This window comes from Grus americana, chromosome 25, assembly GCF_028858705.1.
Source record: "Grus americana isolate bGruAme1 chromosome 25, bGruAme1.mat, whole genome shotgun sequence".
NCBI lineage: Eukaryota > Metazoa > Chordata > Aves > Gruiformes > Gruidae > Grus > Grus americana.
The window spans coordinates 7,671,578-7,685,665 of NC_072876.1; the positions used below are offsets into that span (position 1 = coordinate 7,671,578).

At 49.8% G+C, this 14,088-nt stretch overlaps 1 protein-coding gene across 3 annotated transcripts; it reads left to right on the forward strand.

The window, feature by feature from the left end:
• Nucleotides 1-75: 75 nt before the first annotated feature.
• LOC129196549 (mitogen-activated protein kinase 13-like) lies at nucleotides 76-13,250 on the forward strand. Of its 3 annotated transcripts, none has more exons than XM_054804237.1 (12): nucleotides 76-2,540; nucleotides 5,732-5,861; nucleotides 6,241-6,299; nucleotides 7,398-7,506; nucleotides 8,291-8,320; nucleotides 8,761-8,808; nucleotides 9,732-9,846; nucleotides 10,211-10,282; nucleotides 10,501-10,580; nucleotides 11,055-11,133; nucleotides 12,414-12,590; nucleotides 12,949-13,250. In XM_054804237.1, exons 1-12 carry the CDS (start codon nucleotides 2,422-2,424, stop codon nucleotides 13,026-13,028), a joined length of 1,098 nt encoding a protein of 365 aa, XP_054660212.1. In that variant the 5' UTR covers nucleotides 76-2,421; the 3' UTR covers nucleotides 13,029-13,250. The 3 variants fall into 3 exon arrangements, with proteins under 3 accessions (XP_054660212.1, XP_054660213.1, XP_054660214.1); XM_054804238.1 differs by having other exon boundaries at nucleotides 12,417-12,590; XM_054804239.1 differs by lacking the exon at nucleotides 8,291-8,320.
• Nucleotides 13,251-14,088: the final 838 nt, after the last annotated feature.

Sequence of the window (14,088 nt, forward strand, 5' to 3'; positions counted from 1 at the left end):
CTTGCACTAAAGGGTTAGTTTTAGTACAGTGTGAATTTCTCCCTCGTGTCACGCGCGATCCTGTCCGTGATTGTTGCGGTGGGGGCAAGGCTGGTCGACTGCCTCTGTCTGCTGGCACTGGGCTTGTGTTTGTATTTGTCTCCAGTGAATTCTTTGCAACAAAACTAGATTAGAGTCTGACCATGAGTAAGGACACAGGAAAAAAGAAGAATTATTTTCCGTTTAGTATAGGGAAGCACTTAATGCAACAGACCAGTGTTCTGCTACTTGCCTGGACCTGGGGCCCTTCCTCAGCAGTACCAGTTTGACTGTCTTTGCTATTTAAAAGTGATTTTTTTTTTTTTTTTTTTCCTCTTCAGCTGCCATCTAGTTGGTGGTGGAAGGGTGTTTATGGGAGCAGGAGCATCACGGCTCCGTAGCGGAGGTTTTCTGACTTCTGTTGTGTATCGGCACCACGCGCTCAGAAGAATGATTGAACTGAGCTGCGTTCCTCACACTAACAAACGCCTTGATAACCGAAGCTCCCGGGCCATGCTAAAACCAGGTGGTTCGAGCTGATCCAAGTCAGGTAGCCGATATCCATAACGCGTCCCCTCCCCGACACAGAGCTGCGCAGCAGATGAGTAAGGACAAAGCACGGCGTGGGGGTGTTCTGTCAGCTGTATGGAAGCTGCCTTCCTGCTTGTGTTCACCTTCTGCTTGCCTTGGAACAAACTGAGAGGAGAGGGGGTAAAAAAGCCTAAACAGGACCTGTCATTTATTGATATCAAAAAACCCACCTAAAATCCGTGAGAATTGAATCGGGTAAAAAATAAAGCACGCCTAGAAAATCAAGTTACTTAAGGTTTTCTATTTGATGTAAATCAGTCACTAGAATTAATTCATCTTTCGACAGCCAAGACATGCCCTAGATATTTACAACTCCTTAATTGTGCGCCGATTACCTGCGTGTGCACGTGTAGTTGAGCAAGAGTTGTATTCATAAAATGACAAACGAGTTACACGTTTGCTTAGGCACCAGGAGCTTTTGCTGTAACGCCTCTCGCTCGCAGGTATATTTGTAGAACTGAGCCGATGGGTCGGTTTATGTCCTGACTCTGCCGTTTCTACAGCTGGGGCTTATTGATGCCTATATACATATGGTTAAAAAATTGCCATAGCGCCTCGTCCCTAGTTTGTGTTTTATAGAACAGCAGACCTTACCATGGCTACTTGAAGAACATAAGGGCCGACACGGACGCGTGTGGCAGCGACTGCCTGCGAGCAGGTCAAATCTTTCCTAAAACCCTGATGGTGCTTTTTCAGTAATTCCTATTCATCAGGTGACTCGGCTCTAATCCTGCCGCACAGAGGCGCTCGGAGCGGGGACACCTTTGCGGATTAGGCAACGAGCAGCATCGAGGGCTGGTGGGGTAGAGCACAGCGTAAGCAGCTGGGCTGGCTCGGTAAGGCGCAGCTTAGTCACTTCCTTTGGAAAGGATGTAGGATGCACCTACCTCCTGTGTGGGAGTCCCACCCGACCCTCCTAAAGTCAGAGCAAAATGTCGAGGTGTTCCCTGCTTACCAGGGATGAACCCTCTCACAGGCTGGGTGTGCTGGTCTGGCCTGGTACCGGTAGGCACAGCAGTGAACTCGGGCTTTGCACCGTCCGAGAAGACACGAGAAGGGGTTAGATGAAACCAGGCCCAGCACGAACAAGCCTTGAGCACGAACGGTTCTCGGGACGGTCCCCTCTCACGGCTGCTCCTGACCTTCCTCGCTGCAGTCACCTGGACAAAGGTGGAGAACCTCAGCCTGCTTTCACCACATCCCTGCACCGCTGGGAGACCAGGCTTGGGAGAAAATCACCATCGCTTCCTCGCTCTTCTGTGGATGTAACACCCCGGTGACCTTTGTCACCAGCCCGGAGCTGTCCTCCATCAGCTGGGAAGAAGAATGTCCCCGTTTGTCTGACGAGGCACTGTGGCTTGTTGCCCAGATTCCCCGGCTCAACAAGCCCTTACTCATCCGCTTGTTCAGAGCAGGGCTTTCACGAGGTCCCCTCTGAGCCCCACGAGGACATTTCTCAGCTGGTGGCCTGGTGGAAACAGGAGAACAAGAGCTGTAGGTGACGGCGGGGCTCCCGGAGGTGTGTCTGCCGCAGGGCTGGGCACTCAACTCCTGCAGCAGAGTCCAGAGGCACCTGTACAGGACCTAGGCGTGTCGGGAAACCTGATGCCTCACCTCCGCCAATGTGGAGGCGGAGGGAGGAGGGCTCAAAGACATGTCCCTTCACGCTCGCAACAGCTGAAAACGGAGAAGGAAACTCGCTAGAGCTTTTTTTTTTACCAGCGCAGGAGGCCTCGCTGTCCCGCTCTCGCCACAGAAGCCCTCCCGTACTCCGGTACTCTGGGGGGGTGGCAGTCCCGCACCCGCCGGGCGATGAACATCGCAAGGAGAAGAGGCTTTTATAGACAGGAGGTCAACAAAACTCTCTGGGAGCTGCCCAGGAGATACACGTCCCTCCACCCCGTGGGGTCCGGAGCCTACGGCTCAGTGTGGTGAGTGGGGTCCTGCCCATACCACAGGCAGCAGCATGGGGCGAGTTGGGGGCGTTTAAAGTATCGTGCCGGGGGGGAAATGAGGAGGTGCCTGTTGGTACCCCTCCATTAGGAAAGGACATTTGCATGTGTGATGAAGGCGGTTTGCCTCCCGCTCCGGTGCGGGCAGCGGGTTGGACACTTGGTCGCTTGAAGAAATGGAGATGTTTCCTCCTGTGGTCGCCCCGGATGAGCTCAGAGGGCAGCGTTTCCCATCTGAGCTCGCCTCGGCCGGCGTCCTTCGGCAGCTGCTCGAGGACCAGGTAGGCAGAGCTGCCAGAGGCAGCTTGGGGTGCCGCCTCGACATTGGCAGTCAGGCAGCTTTTGAGCTGCCTTGGTCTCAAGCTTGCATTAAGGCAGGATTTCTGTCTGGCAGCAAAGCCGGGGGGGGGGATACCTGGGTGTCTGAAAGCAATTTGTAGGTGATGACAGAGGTGGGCACTGGAACAGAGGTGGCTGCAGCGTGTCCTTGCTGCTTTGTCTGAGGCAGCTGATGCTGGGCCGCCTGGGCAAAGGAGCTGGATGATACGACCCAGCCTTGATACTGCTTCCAGCTTGAAATCATAAAATAGATAGAAATTATTGTAAACCAGGATCAATAACAGACTGGAACTTCCTTCCTGGCTGATGATAAACCTCAGCCTACAAGGCAGCAGCACAAGCTGCTGTTAGTTAATCAGTTAATCAGATGGGTGACTCTGAAAGGTTAAATATGAAGCAGTGCACTGATAGGATCTGGATGGAGCACTTGTTTCCTAACACGCTGAGCTAAAAAAAAAAAAAAAAAAAAGTGTGTCCCCTTTTGCTGGTGTTGGGTAAAGTCTCTGCCGGCTGTCACGACATGGATCCTGAAACCCCGGGGCCCTGGTTCTGTCCTTGTCCCCTGGCTGCCCGTTTGCAAAGAGGACCCAATGTTTCTCCACTTTGTTGCTCAGGTGCATTTAAGCTTCTGAGGTGCTTCAATAAGTCCTGCAAAATCAGGCAAGACTAAACTTGACTCTTCTTTTTATATCTGTACAGTGTTTTCTGGGTTTTATCATAAAGGAAAGCAGGAAGACTAAAAGAAAAAGACAGGACAAAAAAGGGAAGAGAAATTCTTTCCAAGTTTCCTCGCCCAACAGAAAAAGCAAACGACAAGCCGACAAATCTTTTACTGGTCCCTGTGAAAGTCTCTGCTGCTCTGAAGATCCCAGGGAGGGAGAGATGGGTGTTAAACCAGCCCCAGGGTCCGTGGTGGTGGTATCTCATGGACGGTGCTCAGCAGGGAGGGTTTGGTGCTGATTCCTGCACAAAGCAGAGGTGTGAGCGTGTGGAGTTAGGATTTGCTGTCCTCTGCTGGGATTTGCTGGGAAGCTTTCCTATCGCGGTGTCAGTTGGAGCTGCCGGCTCTCGCACCTTCTTGAGCAGCTGAGAAACTAACTCAGGCAAAACAGCGAAGACATGTTTCCTCGTTAATTCTGCCAAAGTCTGTGGTGATTTGGCTTCTAGCTGAACGTAACTGGGGAAGAAGACCCCTCCACGCTGGTCTTGCTGATCTCCGCCCGCCGAGGCAGGGACATGGCTCTGCCTGCCCGACGTCATCCCAACCTTCAGCCATTCATTAAACCTGTGCTGGGAAGAATGGTGTGGGCTCTCCCAGCTGCGTCAGCTGAGTTAACTCTTAGCTGTGCCTTATGGCAAGGGTAAAAGTGATGCTGTTTGCGCTGGGCAGGCTGAAGCTCCATCACCCAGCTGCTCTGCGTTGAGTGGTGGGGTTAGATGCTCTGTAGGGCAGCAAAGTACCCTCAGATCGGGAAATCTGCCTTGAAATCAGCAGAAGCTGTTTAACTGTGTGGGCCAAGTCTCTTCCTCTTGCTTCCCTTCTCCTTGGAGAACTTTTACACCGTGCTGTCCCTCTGCCAACACTCGCTGAAGTCCTGAAACTGAGACACCTCGTCCCCGCCCTCCTAAGAGACCCCACGCCGTCTCAGCCCTCGAGCTGCCTCGTGTAGCTGTTCCAGCACTTCCTTTGCTTTTCCCGGCTGAAATCACCGTCACACCTCTCAAAGGTTGTGTCCGCTCTTTGTCACGCGCAACTTTGAGCGACTGGAAGGGAGCGGTGGCTGGAGCCTGGCAGTCAGGGACCGTGCTGGGGTGCATTAAGTGTCCCTTCAGAGAGGGAAGCAGGACAAATGTGTCCGTGCGAGGCTGGAGGATGCACGCAAAGTGATAACGCCAGTGTTCACGTGCGCTCGGTCACCCTGCACAGCTAAAAGCCGTAGGACTTAAACATGCCGATTTATAGCCCTTCTGTTTCACCATGAGATGAGATAAGGAATTTACAAAAGATTGGAACCGCTCTGGAAACCCACAGTGAGATTTGGCAGGGAAAACCCTTTCTTCATCTGTTTGCCTCTTTGAGAGGTCAAGGAAGGGCTGAGGCACCGATGTGTGACAGGGTGCACTGAGAACCCCGAACTACAGCTATCTTGGCCTGAGGAGCGCTCTCCCCACTTCTCTGGTGAAACCCGGGGCCCGATCAAAGAGCCTCCAAAAGCAGAGAAAGTATCGCGAGATCGTCGTATCCAGCTGCAAACAGTAAACGTCACCAGAAGGGAATAACATGTCACATCTCCAGCGATGGTTCTTGTACCGTGTTTTCATTAGCTTTATAAAAGACTCTTGTTTTCAGCCAGACCTGCTTTTATACAGCAGCATACGTATAGCATCAAAGATCCCGAATGCAGGGGAATTAATTCCAGCAGCCCGTATTTTCAGCGCATGACATCCGTTCTCTTCGCTCCAGAATACAGCGAAGGCGGCTGACGTACCTTAGAAGACAAAACCTCCAGGCAGATGGCAAAGCAGAAATTGCTTTATTCCCTTATTTCCATGTGTTGGGGAAGGAGAAGGCAGAGTTAGAAATAATCCTGACCTTTAACCGTTTGTGTTTCCCTCTTCTCACGGCTTTGTTAGCTCCAGCTCGTTTCTGCAGGTTAAGGGGAATAAACAGGCTCTGTGTGCAGAGCCCCACTGGGAAGGATCAAGGGGCCCTTCTTTGCTGTTCTGCAAGGTCCAGAATTAGCTCTCCTCCAGGAGGAAACTTTTGGTATTGCAAAATGAGTTAAAACACGTTGCCCATGTTAGAATTGGTTTTTATTTGTCCACCGCAGTTCAGCCATAGACAAGAAGACAGGGGAGAAAGTGGCTATCAAGAAGCTGTGCCGCCCGTTCCAGTCGGAGATCTTTGCCAAGAGAGCATACAGAGAGCTGATGCTGTTGAAGCACATGCAACATGAGAACGTAAGTACTCGTTTCCCTCCGTTCCTGCTGAAACAAGGGGGATTTTCTTCCCACCTGGGAGCAAGTCCTGTATGGCGGCATCACCTTAATTTCAAGTGAGAGGTCCCGATGTTTGGTATGTGCAGGCAGTCTCAGGGTTTAACTGCTACCTGTCTGCTGTGCCCAGTTGGCACCAGGCTGAAGCAGATGTGTACTGGGTGCTCCCGCGTATTAGTAAGAGGAGAAGCAGGTGGGCAGCATAGTGAGAAGTCCTCGGACTCCTCGTGTGGAGTTCTCGATGCTCGCCCGCGTGCGTGTGCCGATGGAGAGCTGCTACCCGAGTCCCACGTGCGCAGCAAATGCTTTCCAGGATTAAGTTTGGACTTCTCTCCTCTATCAGGTCATCGGGCTGCTTGATGTTTTCACCTCCGCCGCCTCCTACCAGGGATTCCAGGACTTGTAAGTTTGGAGTTTGTGGTCACCCCGTCTAGACTCGGTTGCTGCCCAGGACACCTGGGACTTAGCAGCAGGATAACAGATCAGGATGAGGTGCAGTCCCACGGACTGAGTTGAAAAGGGGCCAGACTAATGCCAAACATCCCCAAATAACAAGGAGAATCAAAAGCACGAGTCAGCTCCATGGCTGAAACACCCAGAATACATAAACAGACCCCATGCCATGCTCACAGCTGGGAGAACACAGTACGTAGAGACCAACGTATGTAACGGAGGCATTACGTTCCATGGCGTATCGCGTATAGCATGATCCATGCTAGCGCACTGCCTGTGACTGCTGAGCTAAGAGGCTGCAGTCAGAACGGGAGAAGTATTGATCACCAGGCCCTGGGGTAATTAAACTGCGAATTTTAAAGATCCGGCTTTCTTGTCATCTTGATTCTGGCTGGGTTTGTGGTTTTTTGGTGTTTCTCTCAGTGTCGATAGTCAGGTCGGAAGAGTCGTTTTCCCTTCCCCATCCTTGGGCACAAGCGGCGTGCACCCGGGTTTGGGCTGTCGGCTGCTGGCTGGGTATTTAGCAGCCCGCAGGAAAAGCGTGCGAAGGTTCTCCGAGCAGTTCCCGCTGGAAGATCGCCAACTAATTAGCAGTCTCAGCAGGCAGGCCAAAGACTGAAGGAAGTTAGATGTTGTCTTCTGAGGCAGGGCTGGAGAACATTACAAAGATAAATTTGGGAGCCAATGCAGCAGTTTTGCGAGACTCTCTAAAGCTGCGTGGGATGTTTCAGCTCCCGGATGGTGTAAGACTGTCCTGAATTGAACATCACTTGAGGTCTACAGTAAACTAATTCAAGATTGTTAAAGTTTGGAAGATCCTTGTTCTTACTTGATGTCAATACCCGATTGGAGGGGAGGAGAAAGGGCAGTTTTCAGAGCAGGATGAAATCCCAGCATCGCTGCAAGCTGCGCTAGGAACGCTGTTGCAATAGCTAGTCTTAGTTACGGTGAGTTACGCAGCCAGGGAAAAAACAAGTGAGAGCACGGCTAGCCTTGTTCCCTCTGACTTTTCTTCTAGACTCAGGGCCTTGTCTTACTGCCTTTTAGCTACCTGGTGATGCCGTACATGCGGACAGATTTACAAAAGATCATGGGACACGAATTCAGTGATGAAAAGATCCAGTACCTGGTCTACCAAATGCTGAAAGGGCTGAAGGTAGGTGGGTCTAGAGGAGTTTAGCGACTCCCCGTGTCTCCTCTACATGTCACCTCTGGCTTGACCATAACAAAACCCCTTTCCAACACCGTATAGGAAGATTTGGGGGGTTTATGGCATCCCCCGAGAATAAGGAAGGAATATGCTGCTTTAACTGGCTTGGAGAGAGCAGAAAGCAATCATCGCGTAACCTGGAGATGCGGAGACAATGTCTTATTGCTGCCCTCTGTAACATCCCTCACTGGGAGCCAGGGCAGCGGCTTATCAGGCATTAATGAGTTCACCTTAATAACACCTTTCCCCAGATCACTGTTATCTCGTGTTTAAATAAAGGGGAGAAGAACACACAGAAGGTTTAACCGGTGTGATAAAAGCCACATAGTTTTTGCAACTTGAATCTGTTTTCTAATTTTGTGGTTTAACTATGAGATTTTTTTTTTTCCACATAGTTTAACACCCAAACCACCAAAGTTTTCATGTCATCTACTGACCGTGTTCCTATTAGTAATCCTGATGCCTTTGATAGTTCTAAGCTATTAATTTACTCGCTGTAAGGAACTATTGCTCCGCCTCTCCTCTTCTGCTCTGTGCCTCTTCTTTAGACTGGCAATACTGTCAGAAATTAAGTGCAGAGATTCCTTTTCAAACTGCTGCCCTGGGGACCTGCAGCAGGCTGCAGAGTTGTGTTCTCAGCAAGTTCTTGTCTGTAGCTCTCGTTTCTCTGCCGGAGAACAGAAAGTCTTGTCTGCCGGTGATCACATTGTGGCTCCTCTTTTTATTGCAGTATATTCATTCAGCCGGAATCATCCACAGGGTAAGTTCACGTGCACTGTTACTCCTGTTTTTTGTCTGTTTAAGAGAAACACACCTTGGTCATAAAGTTAAAACATTTGTAAACATCTTTTCACTAATAGCGTCGTCCGCTCTGAGGTCTCTCTGGCGTCCTCCTCTTTTTCCCTCGTACACGCTATACGTGTTTGGATTGGCTCGTTTGCGCAGCGTTTTGAGGAAATGCTGTGTTTTCTGATGAGCTGAGAAGCATTTCATGATGCTTTTGGAATGAAAGCAGTTTCAGAAAAAATAAACTAGTAATCTAAAGCTGTAGAGTACAGCGGGCGCGCTGTCTTTGCGATATCGATACCGGACTTGGGATGTTATGGGACCCCATCAAAGACGAACAGAGGTTCGGCTGAGGCTTGTGTCGATGTGTTGCAAATCAAAACATCCTTATTATTCTGCTCTTGTCTGTTGTAGGACCTGAAGCCAGGCAACCTGGCTGTGAACGAAGACTGTCAGCTAAAGGTAGGTGGAACGGCACCGCTTCGTAGCGTATCAGATGGTGGAGGAACTGCTCTGCCAGCAGGACTCTGGCACTGTCACGTTTCCTCTTGCCTTCTGAGACTCGATTTGAGGGTTTCATTGCCCGGCAATTGCAGGCGGTGGGAAATACTCGCCTGCTGATGTAACTTGCTGAATCAGGGCCCGAGACTTGGAATGAACATCCTGTCGCCGTAATTCCTGCGGCACGGCAGTTCGTAACGACTTCCTAAATGAGTTCGGTACTGCTGAGCAATACTCGCGTTAGGCGAACGATCCCCGAAGGATAACTGGATTCAACCACAGTTACCCTTTGGTTCCCATTGACATGATGGTTGTGATTCCAGACAAAGTTATTTTCAGTATTGCTCTGAAGGGTTTGCTTGCAGCTCGCTGGCGCGGTGTTCTAGCACGCGTTTTCTGTAACGTGTATTCCAGGAAATGGCTGTGTTGCCTGTAAAGGTTGGGTCAGGCCAGGTTCATCTCCAGTTTTGAGGGAGAGGCCGTCCCCTGTCAGCTGCAAGGTGTTTTTATAGGAAAGGGTGAGTCCTGGTGGCCTGGGAGCATGCCTTCGCCCAGGTTATAGAAGCACCCAATTAAATAAAGCTCGTAGAGTTGAAACTTAAGCTTCAAGAAAGGAAGCGACCTTCCAGGTAGCACCCGGCACCGATCCTTTCTGCAGGGTCTTCACACAACAACTAGTTTTGCAGCCGGCTTGCAGCTCACAGTGGAATTAAGAGAAACCTGTTCTTTGAACCATTCCGTGGGTGGCTGTGGTGTAACTGGAGTTTCGTTATTATCTGATTGGATCCGCTTCGTTTCCTCTTAGAAGTAGATTCTCACTTGCCTGTAGGACTTCTCTTTTCTTTCCTGCCCTTCCTTCTCCCTCTTCCTTTGGTGAATTGCAGATCTTGGATTTTGGCTTGGCCAGACACGCCGATGCTGAAATGACCGGCTACGTGGTTACACGCTGGTACAGAGCCCCAGAAGTCATTCTGAACTGGATGCATTACAACCAGACGGGTGAGCTGGGCTGCTTCAGCGCTGTGACTCTCTGGTGACGAGCCCGGGGATCCCGCTGTCACGCCTCGGTCAAATCTCACGTAATCCTCCAGATGTTTTTCTTCTTTATCATCAGCGTCCCCTGGAGCAGAGCGAGTCCTAAAGCTGTTGCACGACTCGCAAAGCCAGTGCCTGCGGGAAATGATGAAAGCAGAGGTTTTAGCAGCATAGAAAGAACAGGGGAGGGTGGAAAATGGCAGTGAGATTTAAATCAGCGCGTGCTGCAAGCAACAAAGCAAGGAACAGCCCCAGCAATCATTGCTGCCTTTTTACTGTCCTTTTCCTTTTTTTTTTCTTTTTCTCCATTTTTTTCCTCTCTGGACAGTGGATATCTGGTCTATTGGCTGTATCATGGCAGAAATGCTGACCGGGAAAACGCTGTTTAAAGGAAAAGACTGTATCCTTTCAAGCTGAACCTTTTCCCTCGGGGAGGGGAGTAATAATTCTTGGTGCGTGTGAAAGGGCTTTTATGAATGAGAATACTGAGGAAACAGGTGTCAGCCTGGTTTACCAGGAGGTAATCGCAGGGACCGGCGGGTCTTTTTGGTGAGAGAAGATAGGAGGGGGCAAAGCCACCCTTAGAAACCATGAGTGATCTTTAACGCAGCCTGCCAGACCTAGATCAACTGACTCAGATCCTGAAAGTAACGGGGCATCCAGGAGAAGACTTTGTGGAGAAGCTGGAGGACAAAGCGGTAAGAAAGTTCACCGTGGATTCGGGCCTCACCGGCAGAGGTGGTGGGGAGAGGTTAACTTGGCCGTGAGTTAGAGATGGGAGAGGTGCCGCTTCTACAGCAGCAAAGAGGAGGGGCAGCAGCCTTTTCCCCCGGCAAGGAAGACGCTTCTCATTGCTAGCGGCACATTCAACGGACTCGGCGTAGTGTCGGGAACCGGTGCGGAGTGCAGGGGCTCCCGGGTGAGGTGCCTGACCCCCAGCAAATCACCAACCTCCTCTTTCTCCAGTTTGGCCCTTAAAGGGGGAATATTTCTGTATCTCAATTGCTAAAAATAGTTCCTTGCGAGCCGGTCACTGAAATGTGACATCTGGGACGGTTTGCCGTTCTCTTCTTTTGCCTTTGCTCATCTGAGCTGTGAGAGCCCAGAGTTGTGTTTCACGGCCCCCTCGCGCTTGTCCACGCGCAGTAAACGTGCTTTCCCTTCTCTTTCAGGCTAAGAGTTACATCAAGTCCCTTCCTAAAATCCCCAAGAAGGACTTGTCTGTGCTTTTCCCCAAAGCCAATCCTCAAGGTAAGTAATCTCTGGGTTTCTCGTGAGTTTTCACAGCTGGAAAGGAGGCAGCCTGACCGCCACAGCTCCAATCTTATTTCTCTTTTCTCTCATAATTTCTATCTACTTTCTCCCTTGCAGGTTGTGCCTCTGCCTCTCCCCAGGGCAAATATACGTGAATTAAAAGCAAAATTATTCTTTATTGGCATTGCAATGGTGACGTTCTGCTGTTCTTGGCCACTTACTATTTTCTTTTTTTTTAATTTTAAAATGATGCAGCCTGTAACATACATTATAACATACTATATTTAAGGAAGAGATAAACTCCTGCCTCTCGTATCAACAAGCCAGAAGAGAGCAGGTGCCGGATCTAACGGGATGTCTAGGTTGTGGGATGCAAATTATGGAATTAGGACAGTTGCAGGTATCAGGTCCACTTGGTATGAGAGTTGGGATGAATTTTGGCTGATACTGGCTTCCAGAGGTGGCTGCTTGTAGCCAAGCAGGTGATATTACGATCAGTAGCATTTAGATAAACAAACCAGCTCTTCCTTGTTCATTATTATTTCCCAGCCCTACATCTAAGGCATCGTGGGTTTTGATAAAGTGCTAAGAGAGCCCCATAGTCCGCTCCAGTAATTTTTAAATTTTTTTTTTCTTTTAGAATACAGCTCAGATCCTAACTATTTGTTGAACACTGGGATCTATTGATATTTAACAGGCAGCGAGACGTACCATTTTCAGGGTAAAAATTGATCTCTTACAAGGAGCTCTTTTCCCAAGTAGATAAGAGGTGAGAGCGAGCAAAACTCTTCTAGAAGCTGAAAAGAAGAAAGCATTAAGGTGTTAAAACCAAGGGGGCACGGGGCTGACAGGCTAGTTGGTATCTGAATTTCCTGCCTTCCTGTTTACCAGGAATGTACAGATTTCTATATAGATTACTCACGTTAAGACTACTTTGAGTCGCAGGGGTCAGAGCGAAAGCGAGTTACTGGCTTGCTCTTTACGTTCTTGCAGCCCCATCCGTGCAGCTAGGCTTATTCAAGACTAATTTGTTATTTTTGAACGATCTACACCTCCAGTTCTGTTAGCAAGAGCTCCCCGAGGCTGCTGCGGGGCAGGGTTTGCATCTCCACTGAAAGGAGCGCCACGCTGCCTTGGCCAGGTCGAGGAATCACTTTTCACTTTCAGGTCTGGAGATGTAGTACCGGGGAAACACTAGTCCCGTCACTTGTAGGGTTCACGCACGGGATGCCTGTTCTCCATCGTGCCTTGCTTAGCCCTGTTCCTGTCTTCTACAGCAGTGGATCTGCTTGACAAGATGTTGCAGCTGGATGTGGAAAAGCGCCTTACAGCGACGGAGGCGTTGGCTCACCCCTATTTCGACCAGTTCCGAGACGTCGAGGAGGAGACAGAAGCGCAACAGTCCTACGATGATTCTCTGGAACATGAAAAGCTTTCGATAGATGAGTGGAGAAGTAAGCAGTTTATCTTCTTTGAAGTTCCTGTCTAGCACGGGGCTTTACTGTCTCTCTCTCTCTTTCCCGTGCACATGCCGAGTAAGGCTGCAATTGCCTGCTGGTGCCTAGATGACTGTGCACGTCTTCCCTTGCCTTGCTCTTGCTTTTATGCACTCAGCAAGATCCCTCCATCTCTCTAGGCAGACTTTTTTTTGCCCCTCCGCTTTGTGTCTCTTCCTCCCAGTTTGTACCTGCCATATCCTCTCCACCGAATACCTCCTCTCTGCATGTATAACGGTCAAACTTTCATTTCTGTCCTCTAAAATCACCCATGCTAGTGATATTCACGATAATTTTTTTCTGGTTTTTTTTTAAGAGCATATATACAAGGAGATCTTGTCCTTCAGTCCCATTGCACGGAAGGACTCAAAGAAGCGAAGCGGGATGTCATTATAGCGACCGGCGCGGCTGTGGCCAGGATTTAATTCTCCTGTATGACCGATGGGATTTACTCCTCGTTGCCTTGCTGGTGGCCATCGTTTGGCCTGTGGGACTTCTCTGCGTGCAAACGCAAGGATGACGCCGCGTTGTGGGCATTGGACTTTGTTCTGTTAAAGGGGGAAGCACCCCACATGGTTTTCAACACAATAGATAAATATATTCTCATTGAAACTTTAAGTGGGAGAATTTTACCTGGTGTGTATTTATCTTTTGGGGGTTTCTTCCATATTTCTCCACTGGAGAGAGCAGGGGTTTCATTTTTCCCTTCTCATTAGTCTTTCCGAGCACGGATTTTAGTACGTGAATCGTGGATAAGGTAAAGAAAAAGGTAAAATTGTCTGGAAGCGAGTCCCAAGCAAAATAATCAGAAATAGTGAAATTCAGCATAATGAGATTTTATCCAATCTAACTCTGACTGCGTCCCCTTTCCCTGAGAAGTCAGACAGCATCCAGCACAGCGAGGTTGCTGGGACGGCGTCGGCTCCAGGACACCATGGGAATCCAGTCGATCGTGGGATCTGTGTTCAGAGCAGCTCCAAACTCCTGTTATATGCACAACTCCCTGCTGGGGTGCTTCCCTCTCTGGACGGCCGCTGCCTTCCCCCCCCCCCCCCCCCCCCCCTTTTTTTTTCTCTTCTTTTCTTCTCTGCCTGTTTCATTCCTGGAGTTTTGATCGGTGCTGCCTCCTCCTCGTTGCTAATTGCAAACACATCCTGGGAATTCCAGGCCGCTTGCCCACATTGCGAGGCCAGGTATCCCAAGGAGCTGCGTTATCATAAACAGTCCTGCTACCCCATCTTGCTGCTCAGGCTGGTTTCCCCAACCGTTCGTTCTCTCTTCACCCTTATCTCTTGCTGAACACCCTGCCTTTATCTCTCAGCAGGGCTGGTGTTTCCCTTACACAGCCTTTATATTCTCATTCCTTCTGCCCCACGAGATCAGTTAAGACCAGGGATCCTCTGCTTCAGTTCTTTTTAATGGCTGCTCCTTCCTCAATATGGAGAGACGTTTAAAC

What these genes read in the sequence shown, in the direction of transcription:
- LOC129196549 (XM_054804237.1), top strand. Translation starts at nt 2,422, where the DNA reads ATGAACATCGCAAGGAGAAGAGGCTTTTATAGACAGGAGGTCAACAAA. An exon ending in AGCACATGCAACATGAGAAC is followed by an intron (nt 5,862 to 6,240) that starts GTAAGTACTCGT and finishes CTCCTCTATCAG; the next exon opens with GTCATCGGGCTGCTTGATGT. An exon ending in CCCCAAAGCCAATCCTCAAG is followed by an intron (nt 11,134 to 12,413) that starts GTAAGTAATCTC and finishes TGTCTTCTACAG; the next exon opens with CAGTGGATCTGCTTGACAAG.